General features: G+C 39.3%; 1 protein-coding gene across 11 annotated transcripts in view; it reads right to left on the bottom strand.

Annotated features, from left to right (window-relative positions):
* Positions 1-19,907, bottom strand: part of neb (nebulin) — a 66,260-nt gene extending 46,353 nt beyond the window's left edge. For all 11 annotated transcript variants that reach the window (XM_044365312.1, XM_044365302.1, XM_044365303.1 and 8 more), the window contains exons 1-46: positions 19,810-19,907; positions 18,975-19,075; positions 18,521-18,619; positions 15,418-15,477; positions 14,425-14,532; positions 14,084-14,191; positions 13,772-13,876; positions 13,580-13,684; positions 13,380-13,484; positions 12,649-12,753; positions 11,755-11,859; positions 11,551-11,658; positions 10,940-11,056; positions 10,352-10,453; positions 10,152-10,259; positions 9,942-10,046; positions 9,734-9,832; positions 8,971-9,075; positions 8,746-8,853; positions 8,503-8,616; positions 8,192-8,389; positions 7,922-8,029; positions 7,670-7,768; positions 7,418-7,522; positions 6,875-6,982; positions 6,401-6,712; positions 6,066-6,272; positions 5,842-5,946; positions 5,620-5,727; positions 5,209-5,520; positions 4,872-5,078; positions 4,656-4,760; positions 4,384-4,491; positions 3,975-4,286; positions 3,577-3,783; positions 3,363-3,467; positions 3,064-3,171; positions 2,660-2,971; positions 2,262-2,468; positions 2,048-2,152; positions 1,802-1,909; positions 1,386-1,697; positions 1,015-1,221; positions 824-928; positions 509-616; positions 70-381 (exon numbers count right to left, since the gene is read on the bottom strand). In XM_044365312.1, coding sequence (XP_044221247.1) covers positions 70-381; positions 509-616; positions 824-928; positions 1,015-1,221; positions 1,386-1,697; positions 1,802-1,909; positions 2,048-2,152; positions 2,262-2,468; positions 2,660-2,971; positions 3,064-3,171; positions 3,363-3,467; positions 3,577-3,783; positions 3,975-4,286; positions 4,384-4,491; positions 4,656-4,760; positions 4,872-5,078; positions 5,209-5,520; positions 5,620-5,727; positions 5,842-5,946; positions 6,066-6,272; positions 6,401-6,712; positions 6,875-6,982; positions 7,418-7,522; positions 7,670-7,768; positions 7,922-8,029; positions 8,192-8,389; positions 8,503-8,616; positions 8,746-8,853; positions 8,971-9,075; positions 9,734-9,832; positions 9,942-10,046; positions 10,152-10,259; positions 10,352-10,453; positions 10,940-11,056; positions 11,551-11,658; positions 11,755-11,859; positions 12,649-12,753; positions 13,380-13,484; positions 13,580-13,684; positions 13,772-13,876; positions 14,084-14,191; positions 14,425-14,532; positions 15,418-15,477; positions 18,521-18,598 — 6,435 coding nt within the window. In that variant the 5' untranslated portion in view covers positions 18,599-18,619; positions 18,975-19,075; positions 19,810-19,907. The remainder of the gene's footprint in view (positions 1-69; positions 382-508; positions 617-823; positions 929-1,014; positions 1,222-1,385; positions 1,698-1,801; positions 1,910-2,047; positions 2,153-2,261; positions 2,469-2,659; positions 2,972-3,063; positions 3,172-3,362; positions 3,468-3,576; positions 3,784-3,974; positions 4,287-4,383; positions 4,492-4,655; positions 4,761-4,871; positions 5,079-5,208; positions 5,521-5,619; positions 5,728-5,841; positions 5,947-6,065; positions 6,273-6,400; positions 6,713-6,874; positions 6,983-7,417; positions 7,523-7,669; positions 7,769-7,921; positions 8,030-8,191; positions 8,390-8,502; positions 8,617-8,745; positions 8,854-8,970; positions 9,076-9,733; positions 9,833-9,941; positions 10,047-10,151; positions 10,260-10,351; positions 10,454-10,939; positions 11,057-11,550; positions 11,659-11,754; positions 11,860-12,648; positions 12,754-13,379; positions 13,485-13,579; positions 13,685-13,771; positions 13,877-14,083; positions 14,192-14,424; positions 14,533-15,417; positions 15,478-18,520; positions 18,620-18,974; positions 19,076-19,809) is intronic.
* Between the last annotated feature and the right edge of the window lie 2,471 nt (positions 19,908-22,378).

Raw genomic sequence — 22,378 nt, 5'->3', positions numbered from 1 at the left:
GAAGTTAAAGATATTCAAAAACTTTAAAAACATATGCATGAAAACTTAAATTTAAGGATTCATACTCACATCACTCTGTAGGTCATATGCATGTCTGGCCAGGACCACATCAGTGGAGTCTGGCAGGCAAGTCCAGTTGTGTAGACGGGTGATGTAGTTGGCGTGGTTGACCTGAATCTGGTTCTTCTTGGCCAGTTCAAATGCCATCATGTCAACTGGCAGGTGGAACCTGGTCTTGGACTGGTTGAAGTCCTTCTTGTACAAGGCATCACTGGCAATCTTGGCTGAGTTCAGAGCCAGCATGAGCAGAGGGTCGTCTTGAATGCTGAGAGCACCGATGTGGTGACCAACCTGCTTGCGGTATCCTGTCTTGTACTTATACTAAGAAAGCAAGTGTGAGAGATAACCAAACTGGTGAGGGGGAAAGTGAAAAATTGAAAAAAAACTTGAAAAATTACAGTATATAGGTAGTACAATCTAAAAATACACTAAAAATACAGACACTTACATCACTAGCAATAACAGTGGAGGCTTTTGCAGCCTGGATAGGAATAGCATCAGCATGAAGATTATGGCCCTTCTTCTTGGACAGCTCATTGTCCAATTTGTACAGTTTCTGAAGAGAGAGAGAAAATACATGTAAAGTAAAGTAAAGCATGTTTACTTCCAAATTACTATACTAATACAACAATTTAAAATGACATATCCATTTCCTTTTTGTTAAATCCATAAGTGTTGTGACATTTTTTTCATGTCAGTTTATGACAGATCTTAAAAGCTTTGTGCAGAAATTGTGTAGAAAAGTTAAGGTATTACACTGTACCTCACTGTAGTTTCTCTTGTTTCCTCTGGCCAGAACAATTTCCATTGCATCAGGCATGATGTGGATTGAGGTCTTGTCTGTCTCCCAGGCTTTGGTGTAGGATTTCTACAAACAAAATAGATGTTGGTTTGATTTCTCAGTACTGACAGAGAGGAGATATTTCTAATATTTTCACAAGTCATATCCAGTACCTTATCCATAATGTGGTTGTTGGCAGTGGCCAGTGTCAGGTCCATGGAGTGCATGTCCTTAGTGAATGCGTAGTTGCTAGGATGGTGACGGTATTGTTTCTCACTGAAGATGTGACCGGCTAGTTTTGCTTTCTCAACATCCAGCGATCCAATAGGAACCCATCCTGTTCCTTTTACGACGTTTTCATAATCACTCTTGTACTGGTTCTAAAGGAGAATATGAACATATTAACGGTATTCCTTCACAGTGCAGCACAGCTACATTGAATATTAGTACCAGTATTGTCAAATGGTTTAAAGTTACTATGGACATTACAATTTACTACAAATAAACTTAAATTTAAGGTGACTAAGTCAATCTTTGTACATACATCACTGGCGATGAGCTGCATGTGACGAGCCAGTTCCAGGTTCATTGCATCAGGCAGCACAGTGTAGTAGGGGATAATCTTCCTGTATCCAGCCATAGTCTGGGCAGCAGAGGCATGCTTGGCATGAGCAAGACTCATCATGTCCACTGGAGAGTGAAACTTCAGCTTGGTCTTGTGGTAGTCCTTCTTGTAGTTCTTCTCACTCTGCATTTTAGCCACCTCCATGTAGTGAACCAGCAGAGGATCATCCTGGAGGCTGCGGAAGCCAACATGGTGGCCCTTTGTCTTCTCATAAGCCAACTTGTACTTGTACTGTAACAGCAAACAAGTACTTATTAATTCACAGATATTGTACTGTTATACAGCTGCAGCTGATGTGTTGTATGGGTTCATACAATATGTTATTTTCCACTTACATTACTGGCAATAGTGGTACCAGACTTTGCAGCCACAATTGGGATGGCATCTGGTTTGAGGTTGTAGCCCTTATTGGCCATTTCCACAACACCGGCTTTGTAAAGTTTCTGTGAAAGATATTTAAATATGATAATAATGTAATAAAATAGTGTTTACATTCACACAACAATCATCACTAAAGTTAGAGCAATCATACATTAACTATTACAAGCAATTGATTTATCAGTGTCATTGATTTGTCTTACTTCACTCATGTTGAGGGCATTAGCTTTGGCCAGGACAATCTCAGGAGCATCTGGCATGACATGGACTGTCAGTTTGTCCTTTTCCCAAGCTGCCGTGTATGCTTTCTGTAAATGAAAAGACCAGAAAAACAAATGAATGCTAATTCTTATGAATAAGAGTGTTGACAACATGTTTGTGGCCATGCACTGTAGAGAACATTTAAACATGCTGCACCTTATTCATGATCTGGTTGTTGGCAGTAGCCAGAGTCAAGTCCATGGAGTCCATCAGCTTGCTGTGCTTGAAGTTGGATGGATGAGTGCGATATTTCTTCTCACTCTGAATCTCACCACCAACTCTTGCAGTTTCAACTGCAAGTGAGCCAATAGGGATCCACCCAGTACCTCTGACATAGTTGTTCCAATCAGATTTATAATTATACTGAAAAAATAGAGACAATCAGATTATTCTGATGGATTTAAAGTTGAGATCAGTGAGTAAACCTTTTATAACTATTTTCTTAAACTTTTTTGCACAAATTTGTAAATTAAGTAAAAATTCTAGATTCAGTGAAGTTGTATTTCAGACATAGTTCTGACTCTAAAAGACACATTTCACTGTCTGCCACTCACATCACTTGACTGCATGTTCATGGTGCGACACAGTTGCAGTTGCATGTTGTCAGGCAGAAGGACGTGCTGGTGAGGGATCTTTCTGTAGCCAGCAAAGGTCTGTACTGAGGAGGCATGTTTGGCATGAGCAAGACTCATCATGTCCACTGGAGAGTGATACTTCAGCTTGGCCTTGTGGTAGTCCTTCTTGTAGTTCTTCTCACTCTGCATTTTGGCCACCTCCATGTAGTGAACCAGCAGAGGATCGTCCTGGAGGCTGCGGAAGCCAACATGATGGCCCTTTGCCTTCTCATGTGCCAGCTTGTAGTTGTACTGTAACAGTAAATAAATACTTGTTTACAATGTATGATATGTTGTAGTAGAGAAAAATCTTGTTTTGGTACAGGAATTTATTTCCAACTTACATTACTGGCAATAGTGGTACCAGACTTTGCAGCCACAATTGGAATGGCATCTGCTTTCAGGTTGTAGCCCTTATTGGCCATCTCCACAACACCGGCTTTGTAGAGTTTCTGTGAAAAACATATAAGTTCATATTAATAAATTACTATCAATAAAACAATTTATAAAACATTCCTTAGACAGAGATAGAGTTCACTATATAGAAAACAACCATGCATAAACAGTACTATACATCACCCATTATTGACACTAGTCAGTACATTTTTTGAACAAAATTTTGTAATGTAATATAATCCCTTACTTCACTCATGTTGAGGGCATTAGCCTTGGCCAGGACAATCTCAGGAGCATCTGGCATGACATGGACTGTCAGTTTGTCCTTTTCCCAAGCTGCCGTGTATGCTTTCTGTAAATAAAAAGACCAGAAAAACAAATAAATGCTAATTCTTATGAATAAGATTGTTGACAACATGTTTGTGGCCATGCACTGTAGAGAACATTTAAACATGCTGCACCTTATTCATGATCTGGTTGTTGGCAGTAGCCAGAGTCAAGTCCATGGAGTCCATCAGCTTGCTGTGCTTGAAGTTGGATGGATGAGTGCGATATTTCTTCTCACTCTGAATCTCACCACCAACTCTTGCAGTTTCAACTGCAAGTGAGCCAATAGGGATCCACCCAGTACCTCTGACATAGTTGTTCCAATCAGATTTATAATTATACTGAAAAAATAGAGACAATCAGATTATTCTGATGGATTTAAAGTTGAGATCAGTGAGTAAACCTTTTATAACTATTTTTTTTAACTTTTTTGCACAAATTTGTAAATTAAGTAAAAATTCTAGATTCAGTAAAGTTGTATTTCAGACATGGTTCTGACCCTAAAAGACACATTTCACTGTCTGCCACTCACATCACTTGACTGCGTGTTCATGGTGCGACACAGTTGCAGTTGCATGTTGTCAGGCAGAAGTAAGTGCTGGTGAGGGATCTTTCTGTAGCCAGCAAAGGTCTGTACTGAGGAGGCGTGTTTGGCATGAGCAAGACTCATCATGTCCACTGGAGAGTGATACTTCAGCTTGGCCTTGTGGTAGTCCTTCTTGTAGTTCTTCTCACTCTGCATTTTGGCCACCTCCATGTAGTGAACCAGCAGAGGATCATCCTGGAGGCTGCGGAAGCCAACATGGTGGCCCTTTGCCTTCTCATGTGCCAGTTTGTATTGGACCTAAAAAGAAAGGAAAAGGAGCAATTTAAATAACAGTGACTGTTTTACATAAATAGAAAACAATGTTCTGTGCTGGGTAGATTTATGATTTACATACATCGCTGGCAATATGTCTGCCTTGCTTGGCATGTTGGATAGGAATAGCATCAGGCTTCATGTCGTATCCCTTGGCAATATCCTCCAGCCACTGGTGCTTGTAGTGACTCTGTGGATAACACAGCAGTATTTTAGATAATGTTTTGTATACAGATGATGCTATTATGATATACACTTAGCATTTTAGGCAAGTCAAATTCCTTGTATGAGAACATATTTGGCTGGTAAAGCAGAGTCTAACTTTGATTTCCAATAAATGTTTTGTTCTCTAACCTCACTGAGGGTCTGGGCATTAAATTTAGCCTGGAGGAACTCGGGGCAATCAGCTGGCAGGTTGTAGGTGTGCATGAACTTCTCACCCGAAGCTTTGTATGCAGCCTAGAGAGAAGAAAAAAGAATAGTAAAATGTATGAGTTTTTATAAGTTTTGGTCTGACATGCATAAGTATTTCAACACATTTTAAGAGAGGGAAAAGGCATTGCATCTTACATTGTCCAACTGTTTGGAATTGGCCAGAGCCAGAGCCATCTGCATGGCGTCAGTCTTGCTTGTGAACTTAAGAGTACTGGGATGCTGGCGGTAGGCCTTCTCATCCAGCGCAGCTGCCGCGGTTTTGGCCTTCTCAACATCCAGGGAAGCAATAGGGACCCATGGTAGGCCTTTATGGTAGTTGGTGTAATCTGACTTGTAAACATTCTGTGGGTATAGAGAGAAAAAAAAGGTCTTATTTCAAAGTATGTAAAACAGTGCAATCTAGTTACTTATATATACACCAATCATCTAGCATTACACCATGGTAACACATGTGAAAAGTGACAACACATACATCACTCTGAATTTCCATCATGCTCCGACACAGCTGCAGGTGCATGTTGTCGGGAAGAAGCAGGTAGCTGTGAGGGATTTTTCTGTAGCCAGCAAAGGTCTGCACTGCTGAGGCGTGTTTGGCATGACTAAGACTCATCATGTCCACTGGGGAGTGATACTTCAGCTTGGCCTTGTGGTAGTCCTTCTTGTAGTTCTTCTCACTCTGCATTTTGGCCACGTCCATGTAGTGAACCAGCAGAGGATCGTCCTGGAGGCTGCGGAAGCCAACATGGTGGCCTTTTGCCTTTTCATAAGCCAGCTTATACTTGAACTGTAAAAAAGAAAAACATTAGGTCTTACGAATAACATTATTGAATGCAGTTACATTTGAATAGTATTATTTATTTTTACATTTATATTCACAACTTACATCACTGGCAATGTCTCTAGAGGTTTTTGCTGCAACAATTGGAATGGCATCTTCCTTCACTTGATGTCCTTTGAGCAGATCTTGACGGTGATTATAGGTGTAGTAATGCTACATAAAAAGATCATCAGTGTTATTTTACAAATATAGAAACAGTTTAATTTCTATATACGTTTTATATTTGCACAAAGGCTGGGAAATGTTATGCAGGAATCGGCAACTAACCTGGCTGATGTTGACAGCGTTGTATCTGGCTTGCATCAGTTCAGGGACATCAGGAGGGAGATGGTAAGTGTGCATGAACTTCTCTCCACTGGCCTTATACTCTTTCTGCATAATTACAATAAAGAGATAGGTTCATGTCTATTCTGAAAAAAAAATTCCCAGACTGAATTCATGAGACTTATATGGGAGCAAATTAAGAAGTTATTCTGTTTCCCCTTCCTCACCATATTCATGATCTTGGCATTGGCCTTGGCTAACTCCATGTTCACGGAGTCAGTGACACTAGTGAACTTGATGGTGTCAGGGTGCTGCCTGTACTTTTTCTCATCCAAGGCTGCTGCTGCTGTTTTAGCTTTCTCCACGTCCAGAGAGCCAATGGGAACCCAGCCAGTTCCCTTGACTGAGTTCTCATAATCCAGTTTATAATTGTACTGGAAAATAAAGGAGACACCAAAGGAGAAATACAAAATATTATTAGACCAAACACCATATTCTAGCCAAGACATAAAGTATTTGTGTTAATTATGACACAAAATTCATAAAAAAAGGAAGAACTTACATCACTGGAGTTGTGGTTCATGTCGCGAGCAAGCTGCAGGCCCATAGCATCAGGCAGAAGAACGTAATTATGGTGGTGCTGCTTGTAGCCAGCGAAGGTCTGCACTGCTGAGGCGTGTTTGGCATGAGCAAGACTCATCATGTCCACTGGGGAGTGATACTTCAGCTTGGCCTTGTGGTAGTCCTTCTTGTAGTTCTTCTCACTCTGCATTTTGGCCACGTCCATGTAGTGAACCAGCAGAGGATCGTCCTGGAGGCTGCGGAAGCCAACATGGTGGCCCTTTTCCTTCTCATAAGCCTTTTTATATTGGACCTAGGGGTCAAATGGTAAATAACATCTCTAATTATGTAGCATTTAAAGAATTTTAACAATTATATGATGCAACACAAGTACAGAACATCTGGTACAGGGCATGTTAAAATTGTGATTGAGCATAACTCACTGAGAAGCTGGCTCAGTCTTTAAAAAACTTACATCACTGGCAGCATGTCTGGCAGCTTTGGCAGCAATAATAGGGATAGAATCAGGCTTCAGGTCATAACCTTTAGCAATCATCTCCTGCCAGGCAAGCTTGTAGTTTTTCTGCAATTACAGATTAAAGACATAAACAACAACAAAAAATGTGAACACTTAATAAGTTTGGCAGAGATTCACTACACATTTACAAACACACGCTTTTGCACGTACAGTATACTGTGTATGTCAGTGCATACATTACACTTACATATACAGTATACAGTATGTGCATGTACAAACATTTTTTTATTTTAAAAGACTAACCAGGAATGAAGGATATCCTTATATACATTGCATCTACAATTGTGTTTTACTTGTTAAATGAAATGAAAGTAAGTTGAAATAAAGTAATGAATAAATAAAGAAAATATGACATTACATTCAGGAATAAATTCATTTAAATGTACCAACATTACTACTTGGAAAGTATCCTATGAAAAAAATATTTGGTTTATATAATGTAATTAAGACATATGATCTCTCAGTATTTCTGTGCATTACATTGCTGACGTTGTAGGCATTGCACTTGGCCTGGAGGAACTCGGGGACATCAGGAGGAAGAGAGTACTTCTGATGAATCTCCTCTAGACCTCTCTTGTAGAATTTCTGTAAGGAAATAAGGACATTAAAGGCAGAGGTCACATATACTGTGCTTAGTGTAACGTAAAGATAAAAACAATCTTCTCAACAATGAGCTTAGAATAAAAAGTGCAAACTCTGCAGAATTAACGGTGAGAGTGACAGTAGACTCACATCACTCCTCTGAAGCTGGTTGACTTTGGCCTGCATCATGATGGGATGGTCGTCAATAGAAGTGAAGGGGATTGTGTCTGGGTGCTGTCTGTATTTTTTCTGTAGGAAACACAAGTAAATGATCACATTATGTGACATATCCTGCTAGTAATGACATATGTCCATTTGTTTAAAGTCGTGGGGCATTTGAGGAGACATTTAGGGGAGGAAAGTGTATACAAAGAGATTGAAGGGGTGCTGTTGCGCACATACCTCATCAAGGATCCGACCTGCATTCTTAGCTTTTTCCACCTCCATTGAGCCAAAGGTGACCCATGGGCTACCCTTGGTATAGCTGTTGTAGTCAGACTTGTACTCATTCTGTGATTCAGAAGATGCAGAAACACAAAACAAAAACAAAAAAATGGCATCACTGAATACATAATTAATATCATAATAACCATGCAAGTAATTTTTTATATCATGATTAACCGAAAAACCAACTGTCGGCAATAAGTCGTTGTTAAGTCTGTCTATACTTACATCACTCTGGATGATGTTGGCTTTCTTGGCCAGGTCCAACAACACACTGTCGTAGGGAAGGTAGAAGTTGGGGTTGATGCTTCTGTACCCGGCCATGCTGGCAATTGCCTGGGATTTCTTGGCCAAAGTGACTGACATCATATCCAATGGTGCATGGTACTTGGTCTTTATCTTTTCATAGTCCTTTTTATATTCACGCTGTGGAGATATCAGTAAGAGATTGTTCAAGAATGCCCTCTTATTTCAGCTCTAATATATTCACTGTAAGGGAAATGACAGTAATTTAGTCATTAGGCAAGTTAATGACTTACCTCACTCTGGATTTTGGCAACATGAACGGAGTGCAAGATCTTGGGATCGTCATTAATGCTGAGGGCTCCGACCATCTGTCCCTTGTTCTTCTCATACTCCTTCTTATATTTAACCTACACAGAAGCACAAGGTGATGAATTGCCAGATTAATAAAAATACTCAAACAAACTGACTGAGTACTAAAAGTAACTGCAAGCAAGAAATACTGACATTCTTAAAAGCTGATATTGTAGCATACTTACATCACTGGCAATGTTTGTGTGAGCACGGGCAGCAAGGATTGAGATGGCATCACCCTTGACCTCAAACTTCTTCGCTTTAGATTTCTCCCAGTCATACTTATAACAGCTCTGCAAGGAGAAAATTGTACCATTTAGGATATTGAAAATGTATACCAAATTAAAGCTGACAGCAAAGCAGATCATCTTAGAAATAAAGTGCATTTACAAATAAACAGAATTACTTACATCACTGAGGTTAAAAGCGTTAACTCTGGACTGGATGAAGAAGGGATAGTCTGGGGGCAGACTACACTTGAACTTAGTTTCCTCATACTTTGCTTTGTAGTTCAACTGCAAAAAAGACAAAGTGATAAAATTATGCATTCATAACAAAACCCTTGATTTCCTTCTCATTAGTCAGTGTGATTGATTTATATCGTACTGCTAATAAAAAGTAGAATAATTTCAAGACAAGGCAGACGTCAAGGTAAAGTGTTATTTGACTTTCTGTCACAGGAGGGCAGCAGAGCACTAACTGGATTCTATCTGAGAGATATTAACTGTCCCTTTCCCTACCTCCCCGGCCCCTCTCTGATCACAGGGTTTATTCTGGGCCAACTGTATGCTTGTTGCTATTTATACTACAGAGAGATGGTTCTCCAGTTTCCATGGTGCCCACAGAAAGACAGCTGGGCTATGTGGATGATTGGGCACATTTTAAGGTAATCTGCATATCTAAGAAGTTTTGATCTAAAGCATTAGCTGGCGAATGTAGCACTTTAACTCAGTAAATGAACTATATGATAAAACAATCATTTTCATAACAACTTATTTTATATCAAGGAACATAGAGTGAAAATAAATTTTAAATATAGTGACATTTACAAGCAATGTTACATCACCTTACAGTCCTGATCCAATGGGAGTTTATGAGATATATTGTACCTATTTCAGTTCTAATGCAATCTGTATCAGTACTAAGCGGAAGTGGTCCATAAATGGTACATACGTCACTTAGCTGTTTGGCGTTGACGGCTGCTTGAACCAGAACTGGCGAATCCGCCACTTGTGTAAATTTCACTGTGTCCGGATGTTGCCGGTAAACTTTCTGCAAACCATAACATAGAAAAATGTGTGACATACATGTAAGTATACTACAAGAAGACAGCTATGAATCTGTTGTACTGCAAAGTATTCTAGTAAGCAAAACTACTCACATCTTTGCAGTTTTGAAGCTTCTTACTAGCTTCATATTCAGGCGTAATTGTTTGGGGGAAGAAGCATCTTGTTTTAATGTCTTCATATTCAGCTTTATATGTTTGCTGCAAGATACAATATGCAAATTGTTAAGCAACAATATAAAAAAGCAAATAATAAATCAATAATTTAAATCAGAAACATGGAAAGGAATATCCTCCATGACTTACCTCATTCTTCATTTCCTCAACTTTCTGGCAGTGAAGCATGTAGAGATCCTCATAACTTCCAATGTAGTGGCCCTTCACCTCATTGTCATACTTATCTTTGTAATGTGCCTAAAGACAAGAGTCAAAATGTATATATTTTTAAAAAATAATAACACCAGATGTTTATGATAAAAGAAAAGCTTTGGTGTAATTTTTCTTACATCAGTGAACTGTTTAAGTACTGAGTCCATGTGGAACTTGGGCGTGTCACAATAGTTGATGCTGAAACCCCTGGATTTCTCATAGTTGGCCTTATATACTTTCTGCAAAGAGAATAAAAAAAAGATGAACAGAGAAATAACATATAAATCACTGTCAATAAGTCAAAGAAGTAAGCACTGAGAAACACACAAACAACTAAACAAATCATCTGTCGAATTGGATTGAAAAACTAACTGAAACTCACTCACCATTGCAAACAACATGTCAGTAAGACTGGAAACTTTATTCAATTAAATCCTTTTTGGCATTAACTAACTCACTGTATAGAGGAGGGTACTCTTAGTGACTTCCAGCCACCTCAATCATTCAAGCAGTCTATTAATTTTTCAGTAGTTTAACAGTCTAACAAGAATTATTGTCAAATTCATGCAAGCAACGATTCTGTCTACACACACATGGGGAACAGAAATGCAAAATTATGGTGCTACTACCTCTAAGATTTTCTCAAAAAATACAAGATGTACATTTTTTATGAAACCAGCTGTGATCAAAAATTCCTTTCTACATCAAGTTCTCCAGACACCTACATCACTGAGGATGGTGCCAGCATATCTGAGCTGTCTGAGGAGAGGATTCTCTGTGGCGGGGAGCGTGTTGTAATCAGACTGTGCTTTTGTCTTCTCATATTCCTTCTTGTATTGGACCTGAAGACAGAAACATAAAGAACAGTTTGAGTAAGAAGAAGAGGAAGTGTGTTGATGAGGTGTATTCACAGGATAGATACACTGACTCATAAAACGTTGGCACATTCAGTTATGATGGAACAACACGTGTGTCTTCATCGTTTCTTAAAGTGACATGTTTGCATTGTGAGTGAATGTGTGGGTGGCTATGAGCTATACAGTGGCTGAAAAGCTTCTTCACACACTCTGATATGTTGTTGCTGCAGACTCGTGAAACTACACACTGAATATGTGCGGTGACAGTGAACCAAATGTAGATCTCTAAGTCATGCAGTGCATGTGTGGGCACAATACTGTGTGTCCCTGCGTCAGTGTTGACTCACCCTCTGCTCTGAGACACAGGTCAACTCTCTGTCGTGTCTTCCACATGAGATAAAACCTATAAAAATACTCTGATACCTTTGTGGTTGTGTGTGTGTGTTTGTGTGTGCGCGCGTGTGTGTGTGTGTACTTACCTCACTAGCAGCAATACGAGCCTTCTTGTTTGTGTCGTAAACGGGCGTGTCTGTTTGCATGTAATAAATTTGGTCTTTTATATCCTCAAATGCTTGTGTGTACTTTCTCTGAAAAGAAAAGGGATCAACAGTTAGATAGAGAAAAAAATGACAAAAATCATACAAAATGAAAATCCTGTCCCTTATCTAGTCGTAAGCTCTTACATTGCTGAGGTTGTCCATCGCCACCCTGGCAATGGCCACATCGAAGTAGGGCGTCTCGCACCATTGACCTTTCACGTTTTTATTGTAGTCTTCCTTGTACTTAAGCTGTGGGAATAAATAACAATCAACATTAGACAATGTATTTTACATTAGAAAGATCTTGCTGTAGTTTGTAGAGGATAGATGGATGATTCTGACTTATTGGATATATTCATCCTCTGTTTGATGAAACTAATTGGGAACGACTGGAATCCCTGTAATTTCACCCTATTGTTGGCCTCTCCCTTTTAGCTCCCTCTTAGTGTGGCCAGCAATACCAGAGAGCAGGTGGCCAGTTATTCCTAGCAATGGCTCAAGGTTGGTTGATCTCTGAGGACCCTGTTTCCATGTGGGTGCACTTTGTGAAGTGCAGGTTTTATCCTGTAAAATAACATTTTCTTGAGTAGAAGTAAGGTTTATCCCTCACCTGCACTTGTTTGGCGTTGTGGTGACTCAAGACTTTGCTCTAAGCTTTTCTCTTCATAATCAAACTGTCAATAGATCATGGTAGCTTTTGGGATGAGGGGAGCTGATGTGACTTGCCATGATTGATATTATTATTACTCACTCTTAATCAACCCCAAACACTCCACAGACTACATATGACAATTGATTCTTTGTAATTACACCTCATTTCCAAGTGCGCCATGGAGGAATCACAACTCTCCAGCCACAAAAATATGAGAAGTGTGATGCCATATCCATTGTACACTGTCTATGGAGCACTTAACTGCGCATTGCAAGCAATATTAAGAAAAGGGGTGAATTCATCACTTGTTCTATCCTTATCCTCATGTGTGTTTTATATTTATTTTACAAAGTGTTTAAGAACAAATGTATGATATTTCTGCTTACATCACTTCGCTGATGGGCCACTCTCTTCGCCAGTTCCACCTCAGGAGGATCAGCCAGGGAGGTGTACTTGGCCTTGCGCTGATCGTGACCCTTCTTGTAGTGAATCTGCGAGGACACACGGCAGGAGTTGAAATTTACAGAGGTGGTTAATTCTTCAACATCAATAGCTGACCTTAGTGCACAGCCTTACACAGATCCTATCTACATTGGCTGGTGACTTCCTTACATCAGCAGAAAAGATTAAACGCTATTGTGTTCAAAAAGGAGCAAGAGGTCAAATGACCACTTTATTTGCTTGCAACGTGAGTGGAAATGACTACATGATACATAATACAACTGAGACGAACAAATAGACCCTGCAAGCAAAAAAAAACTCTTATCAGAACACTACAAGAAATAGCAGTCACTAATAGAATCACTTTTGGGTGATATAAATAAAATACAATATCTCAGTGTATCATAGATATCAAAATATTTCCTTACATAAAATATTTTCTGAAAATTCTTTGGAAATTTGGTTGGAATGTCTGTGTTCGGCTAATCAAGTGAATTAAATATCTGACAAATTAAGGTACTTCATCAATTTTATACTTACAAATCCCGTAACTCCAATATTAGAGCACTGCTCATAGATTTGCATCATTACTCTCTATGGCCTAATACAATTTACAATAGCAAATTCTCATGGTATATATTGTCATATTGCCCATATTGTGTTGTTAATAACTTACATCACTGAGGACCTCCTGAGCCTTGGCCACCCTGCGCAGCTCAGGGCTGTCGCTGTAAGGGTAGAACATGGTCTTCTCTTCATCCCAGCTCTCTGTGTAGAGTTTCTGAACAAGAAGTTAATAATGATGTTACTCTGATATTAGCAAAAATCTCCTTTTTGGATATAAAGTACAGTGCTTGAATGCCACATTGTGCGTACTTTGCTGTAGTTAGCAGCATTCTTCACAGCCAAGACCAGCTCAGGTGCATCGGGAGGCAGCAGGTACCTGTCCTTAGTCTCATCCCACTTCTGTCTGTACAGGACCTAGAAGACATAAGCAACATTTGTGTTAAACATTCAAATGTTTTTTTTTCAGACCTTTGTATATTGCTGTAAGCTCAGGTATCTCACCTTGCTGATCAGTTCAGACACATGCTTGACGTGGGCGATCTCTCTGGCCTCACCATCATACAAGCTGGTTGTCCGAGCCTTATTTCCCTCCATGCGGTATTTAACCTGAGGACAATAAGTGTAATTTCTTATTATTCCTGACTACACTGAGATCAAATAAAATTTTATTTTTGGTCTTCATCCAACAAACCTTTATTTACCCAAAGAGAAAATCATTCTCCACATTAATACTGTCATGTTTTTTTCTAATTTTTTTCCTTTTTTTCAGCTGGTTCACGATATATACGATATAGGGGAAAATATTAGTAGTACCTCACTAAGCTGCTCCTGTGCCTTCCTGATGCGAATCATTTCAGGAGTATCAGTGCTGATGGCAGGAGGGTGTCCTCTGGACATGTCATAGGCATGCCGATACTTATTCTGTCAAGGAGAAAGATCGTTGAGTAGAGGTAAATAATCATGATATGAAATGCAGGACAATACCTGAAAATATTATGTATAAAGGACAAGTAAAATAATGTATATCAAAAAATATATATATATATTTTTTAAATACTTCAGTTGCACAACTGCAGTATATCCTTCGAAAGCAGACAAAGCAGGGACAAGAATTAGGAATTGATTTGGACCCAAAATTCTAACTTGCTGCTTACGTGGCTGAACTGCTCCAGCATCTTCTGGCTGTGAGCCAGGTATGGAGTCATGAACTGAGAAGTATCCACCTTGATCTTCTTCTTGACTTTCCTGGTGGGCAAGCCAGACTGCACAGGGACAGAGGGAAACACAGTTAATTATCAAACTAACAAAAACGCCTAGGATCCTTGACTACAGGACACGAATTGACGAGGAGGTAAAATCACATCCAAATACAACTGGGCATCAACAACACTGTTATTTTTAAGGTATACTGTAACTATAATGCATAACAATGATCAGATCTTATTAAGGTGTAGCAAAAACTTTTTACCAGATTGATAATAATTTGAGTTTGCAGGATACAGTATATACTGCCCACCTATTACTCTAATTACTTACCTTTAATAACTGAAGTGATTCAAGTCAAGACTTGAATTAATATGAATGAAGCACAAACTAATTTTGCATGTAAGTCAAATGGTTATGATGGCATTGTTATGCACTAATATTATGCTGGATGAAGGGTGACTTAAGGACAGACAAAACCAAGGCAAGCACAGGGGAAGAGTTAATTATACAGTTACAACTACAGTATCTTATGAGCTCATTGTGCCGTATGCAATGCCAGGCTTAGCAACACTTACACAAGGTTTACAGTATCTTACTAAATTACAAGAAGTGATTAACTGCCTGAAAAGCAGCCACTTAATTTTGGAAGTCACATTAAAATGCAACCCCAGCTACAGATTCTGATTGTGAATTGCTAAAAAAAAGAGTTTGATGTTCATGCAGAGTTTTAACTGATTTCTTGCAGCATTACTAAGTTTAAATGCTTTAACATGAAAACCTGCCATTATGACCAAAGACATTTTGCCTTTAATGAATTAACCAGACAGCAGATTATCTATACAAGCATGCACACAACGAGGGAGTTGCACCATTGTCAAGACAAGTGAGCAATACCCTGCACTGTTTTTTGAACTGTTGTCCCTTGGGAGAAGGTGCTTTACCTGAAGGACCTGAGACGTGTGCTCAGCGACAGTCGATGTTGTTGTAATCTGCTCAACATACTACAAATATAGGACACACTCTGGGGTTTCAAAACTGCCAGAACAAGTTATGGGAGAAACAGCACAGTATTTTTTTTATAGGATTGAGGGTGTTTTTTCCACAGCTCTGGTGCTCTACAATCACTGCCATTGACACTGCACTGTATCGCATTTTTAGCTGTTCTGTCAAATGTCCTTAAACAGTTCATTATCCTTCTCCACTCTAATAGTGGAATTTAAAGACATGTAAAATCCTCAGAGGTGAATATCCTGTAATTGTGTCTGCAGTCTAATTAAGTCTGTATTCCACAGAGGAAAGAGAAGCATTAATATCCCCAGTGTTATGTGAGCCTGGTTGCTTTAACTCTTTCATCCTCTGACCATGTCTATATACACCAGGCACTCACATGACAATAATTCTATTCCTATTTGTTATTTCAGAGGCCATTGTCCCTGTCATCAGTCACCACAGCACACAGAAGTGCACAAACTGTTTGGACAGCTTTATAATCCCTGTGTCTGTTCACATACTGCTCTCACAGGTTTAAAGGGTTGGTTCACCCAAATGACAAAAAACATATTTTCTCACCATGCAGATAATTTTGTTGTTTGTTTTATTTACACATTTTGAGATAACTGTCTCTGAGTTTTCTGCCTTCGCTCCAGTACAGTGGAGTTGAGTGGAATTTCATTTGTGCTCACAGCATTGAAGAGCTTCAACAGCAATTTTGATTTCTAGAAACAAAACACACTGTAATCAGTTTTCTTATGAACTACTTTCTTCTGAAGAAATAGTCTCATATAAACACAGTTTATTTCTGTAGATTATCCAGAGTTACAGTTATGCTGTTTCTGGAAGGCACCACAAACAAAATCCCATTCACCTCCAATGTATTGGAGTTGAAGCAGAAATCTCAGAGGTAGTTATCCCAAAATCTGGGCTTATGACTGAAAGTGTCTGCATGGCTAAATACCACTTGTAGTAAGACAGAAAACATGATTTTTGAGGGTAAAATGGGTAAACCAAACATTCAAGAATAAAACTGTACTGGACTGCAGTACTTACTGTAGCACTCCCAGATATAGCATACTGTTCCATGAATAGCACGTCTAACTTACAGCCTGCCTAAATTACACAAGCCAAGTGGCTTTGGAAGCTAACCAATAACACTTCAAATCCACCTGAAATCTAGGATTAACCAGAGCTGAGAGGAAAAAACATTTCAATCATTTTGATCAACATTTGTAAGAGGCTTCGCTATCTGAATCTATCAGACAGAAGAGAACCATAGGTGTTCATAAACCACCCAACCGCCATATGATGCATCACTACAAAACAATGCAAAAGCAATCTCTCTCTACAACCCCATCAGGCACTTTTTTCCATGGATCCACCTCTCTTAAGCACATTTCTAGCACTGTGACACTGTTAACACGCTCCAGGCTATAAGAGTGTGATTTACAGCACCATGGCTCCTCTCACTTCCCCCTCTCTCTTGCTTACTCTGCCTTTACTTCTCTCTTCATCTCTCTCTGCCAATGTGCCCTAAATGTCCACTTCTAAATTTGTCTGGATGCCAGACAGAGAACTCTACACTCCACCCCTTAATGGCCTGAGGATTTTTCAAGTTAATATGAAGAAAATCCAGATAATCACTTATAAAGTAGACTGAGGAAATGAAAAATAAAAAGTTTTAAAAAACTAAATAACTGAACATTCATTTAGAAAATAAAAGATAATCAAATGAGGTCATTCTGAATTCTTGTGAAGATATTTTTTGCCTGTGCTTACTTAACCTGACCTAACCTGAACAGTATTATGTTTCTCCCCATTCTGTAGATTAAATAAGAAGCCATCTTACTATTTACTCAAAACAATGCAATTATTCTCCACAGTGTAGATGAAAGTTCTAGTGAAATCAGAGTGTATTGATTTTATGGGTATCCATCAGTCCCGCCTCCCATACAATTTACATCTTTGCAGTAAAGATGTAAATCCATAGAAACAGTTGATATGTTATACAGGAGTTAAATGATACCAGCTGATCTGTGGGTGCGTTTAGGTAATATTGTGCAGCCAAAAACAATCATTCAGACTCCCCTATAAGATATCAGCAATATTTAGCGTGAAGAAATACGAGGCTAACTTTAACCCTATTTCACCAGGAAATATTGGATTAAACTGTTAGCCTTCTGTTTCACTCTTCCATTGGACACTGACATGGAGACCTACAACAACACAGTGATTCATACACAAAATGGACTCAAAAAGCAGCATTAAATATCTTGAAATCTTGGAGGTTTAAAGTATGTTATGAAGGATTACAGGTCATTTGAGGCAAAAGACAAAATGGCAACTTCCAGAAAGTGGCAGGCCCCCAAATTGTACGCAATCCAAATAATGTGCTATTTGTGCTACACAGGAGGGACACCAGTAAAGCATTGCAAATAGTGTTCATCAATAGGTTAGATGTGTTGGAGACAGCTAATGGCCTTCTACAAAAATACAGTTAAATGAATATTGTTGTTTATTGTTATCTGCAGGAATCTGTGGAAATGAATTACTTTATCCTGTGCATCAGGCAGTTGTGTAATGGTTATGTACATAGTTATGTAACGATTATGAAGACTTCATTTAAAATGTTGTGTGGTTGTCTGTCATACTGCAAGGCCTCAGGTAAAGGTATGTGTATAGGACACCTGTAAATATCCAAGTAAAATATTCCATCCTCAGTTTGAAATCATTTTGATTTATAGTTAGTTGTTAAGGGCAATTCAGGCTTTAAAACCCATCAGAACATGTTTGTCTGAAACAGGATCCAGCAGCAGACATGGATGACGGGTTCCATGAACTGCTGACTAGAGGGGGTATCGTCACTAACTTAACTATTCATAGGGTTTGCCAAAGGACCTGCAGATCCAGTAGATAACCTCAACTGAATCAGATCTGAAGTAATATCTCAGGTTCTAATCATATTTAGGCCGGAGACAACAAAAACTAATGAAGCATAGCTATGCATGTGAGAATTAATGTGCACAACTCAGTGACAGGACTTCTACTTACCTCCTCTACAATCTCCTCCTCTACTTCCTCCTCCTCCTCCTCCTCAAATTCTTCATATTCCTCCACGACTTCCGTCATTTTTGGACGGTTTTAGAGGTTCTACACAAAACACGTATGACATTGTAAGGCATTCATTATTTATGAAATTGAGAGAACAAGGTTTGACTTCATAAGCTGAAAAGCATATCCAATGATGAAGCATACTATGTAACAGTGTAACATGAGTTCACTTAAATGTTCTATCAGTAACATCAAATTACAATTTCAAACAGCATATACAGAGGCTTAAACAAGAGGCCTAAGGACAACTGCACCAGAGATATTTTAGGATGCTGACAGCCATCCCCTGTTGAACTCAATTACCTTTTCAAATAAAAGGAATAATAAAAAGCAAGCAAATGCTAGAAAAACAAAACACCAACATATTTATGTTTAACCAAAGTGCATGCCATACCAGAGAAAGATTCCCGCAGTATTTCCTGACAGTTAGGACGCTTCACTTGCCATCCACTAGGGTCTCAAACTGAAAGTCCAACTTTGTGATTTGCTTCAATCCTAAACAAAGTAATAAAAATGTGTGAAACACCTCACAAACTGTGCTGCAAGTGTAAATCAATAATGACACAGGGAGAAGGGCAGATTAGGAAGGTGAGAGAGTACTTTATAACAGGCCTCTGGCTTTGAATGTGTGACAGCCACCCCTCCTTCCTCACTTGCCACAACACAACTCAAAGATCTAGGCCTCCTGGCTGAAGGTTTGTGACAGCTGCCCAACAGTGTTTCAGCTATTTGACATGTAAGCTAATGCCACAGCCTGATTGGTTGACTCTGTTTAGCTAACAGAGATGCAATGCCTTCTGAGGCTGCAGGTTAAATATAGGATGGCATACTAACAACCTTTTTTAGCGCTTGATTCCCCTCTCTTTAAATTAAAAATATAAATTTCCTCCATAAATCAACAAAATAATTGGTGGAACTTCAGGTAGAAGGACAAACTAGCAAGACAGGTGCTGAGATTTTGGAAAGTAGACAAAATGGCCAGACTGCTGCCAAGAGAAACATCCAAAGGTAGGTCTGGTATAAGATCTTGCAGGTTTGCAGTTCTGAATTGCTTGGTTACTCCTTTAAATGTGCAGCAGAGCCTTCACACTCCTTAGTCCTCCATCAGCTGCCCTCCAAGGTCCAGGTGTCAGCAGAGGATGGAAAAGATCACAGTCCGAGCAGATGTAAAGCCATGCAGAATGGAGAAAATATGGATGTTTGTGTTTTTTCTCCTTTTCTTTGCTTACCAGTCGTTTAAGAGTTTAATGGTCTCCCAAGCCGCCAAAGCCTCCCCAGCTACCCTCCAGAGAAACGCTGGGCGACAGCACACAGCTGCAGTTTCTACCCAGGTTATCATGTGGCCGACACAGCCAATCAGAGGCCAGTGTTCTCAGGTTTCAAAATCTAAATATACCTAAGTGATCCTTTCGGAAAAGAACACCTGTTGAGGCTAATGCATCAGCGGTACAGTTATGAGGAAGGCAATGGGGCATGGGTGGTGGGGGTCTCAAGAAAACAAGAGTAAAGCCCAACTACAACAGTACCACCCTGCATGAGTGTATTGGTGTTGGTTGTGATGTTGACAAATGTATCTGGTTCACAAAAAAGGTTTGGAAGTAGGTCTGGCCAGGGGCAAATGTATTAGTATGAGCCTGTGAGGTGAGGGCTGACTGAAGTCCCAGCGGGGCTGTGAGTGCCAGATCTGTCGAGGTCATCTATTAGCTGACCCTGCGGTGGGGATGTCCTGTCAAGAATCAGGTCAACATCAAACTGAGGACCTGTGTGACAGGAAAATAAGAAACAAGTATATGCCCTCATATATACAGTATGTTACACAAATACATAGCTACTCAACGTAATCTATATGTGACAGTATGAGAGAATAAAGTGTGATTAATCACCAGTGCCCTTTGGATTAAGGATAAAGCCTGTAAATGAATAATGACTCAGCCTGAGCAAGTCTTGACATTTTACTTTGGAATGATGATTGATGAGATTTGACGGGACACATTTTAGACCACTGAGAGCAGAAGTACTATGTACTGTGCGTACACGTGTAAGGTTTTTAGCTTCACAGTGGCAATGACAATTAAATTAAATTAAAGTAACTGTGTCTCTTGTATGTTAACAAAACCTTATAACACAATATGACTGCCAGTAATAGGTCAGCTCTAGATGCTGAAGAGTCCTATATATATTGACATCATGTTATAAAATAGAGCAGAGACATTCCCCTCAACCTACCAGAGGACAAGGGGTCGATACTGGGGTCAAAAAAGCCAATCTGCAGAATTTCAAAGCAGTAGAGTAGACCACTAATCCAGTTTCACAATCTGTCTAATACTGGTGGTATCAAAATTATTTGAGATTTAAAAATACACCAAGAACTATTTCTAGATGGCATAGCTATACAGTTGAGGTCAGTGGCAGCTTTGACTAAATTTAACAGCAATTTGGAATAACGTGAGAAGCAAATGACATGAAGTCTGAACTTGTGCATTTGGTGCCATAGGACTATGCACATTTTCTCTCTTAAAATGATGTGCTCTTACTGTATCTTTCTGGTATGTTATATCTTTACTCTCACTCTTTGTGCCAGGAGCAGGGTGCTACTCAGGGGCCAAGATGGACAGCAGCAGCTGAATGCCTCTCTCTCTCTCTCTCTCACTGGAGAGTGGTAATGACCCTTCATTCTGTGATGCACTGGATGACTGCTGCTTGGTCCTCATTACCAACATCCCTGCAGTTTTGATCTCATCTAATCTGAAAAACTGAAGAAGTAGTCATCTTTTAAAAGGCCATTTGATCCAAATTACAAGAAAATCTCACATCCCCCTAATGGCACCGGGCCATGTAGATAGTTTCAGTTTTATGTGTCCAAGTTTTTTGTTATCCATCTTAGAGATTTCCCGACTTCACTGTTAACTGTTTTCATTAGAACTATATTCATGAGAAGAAATAGGTCCTATTAAAAATGTTGACAGCTTTTTAGGTGGATTCGCCAAACAGTAACAGAGAAACAGTTTCTGGAAAGGAGTGTTGCTATTGCATTTTTTGAATGTAATTTTGCAATGCCAAAAATGATTGTGCATTTTGCTCCTTTGTATTGGGATGCTGGCAAAAATCTCAGAAATGGATATCTCATAACCTAGACAAATAAACCAAAAACTGGCAAGATACAACTGGATGAAATGACATTTTAAACTAAAAAAAAGTTTTGTTGAGTTCAAATTAAACTAGATCAGTGGAAAAGATTTTTCAGCCTTTGGAAACATTCAGTGCATTTCAAGTTCACATGTTACAGGTCATCACAGACTTTTAATGATTCTAGCAGTCAAAAGAATGATTTCTCAATGCCAAAGACACCAGGGGAGGGGGCTACATGATGCTTAGTCACTGGAAAAAATGACTGATCACCAGTGAAGCTAGCACACAACAGCTGCAGGAAAGACGACCACAACATAAACACACCCAGCACCTTAGAAAACAATCAGTTCTAGTGAGGTCAGAGGCCTAAAATGAATATGATTTGTCAGTCACAGAATGACTTTGCAAGGATGGGATGGGTTGTTTACCATCAGGTATATTTCCAGATGAACACAAACACCTACCCTGACCTTTCTAGCTGTATAAAAGGCAAGTGACGTCTTGCTTGGGTTGGTTAATGCTGTAAGTTAAGAACTGGACTGATTGAGTACTCTAATGATTAAAATCATTATGTACAAACAGCGTGTTGACGAAAGGATTTAGCTTTCCAATCTCTTCCTCAGGGTGATGATAGTCTCTAATACCACTGCTGTCATATTTCTGAAAATA

The sequence above is a fragment of the Thunnus albacares genome, chromosome 11, assembly GCF_914725855.1.
Source record: "Thunnus albacares chromosome 11, fThuAlb1.1, whole genome shotgun sequence".
Lineage (NCBI taxonomy): Eukaryota > Metazoa > Chordata > Actinopteri > Scombriformes > Scombridae > Thunnus > Thunnus albacares.
Note: the sequence above shows the minus strand (reverse complement) of the source record. Positions and strands in the feature narration are given on the sequence as shown.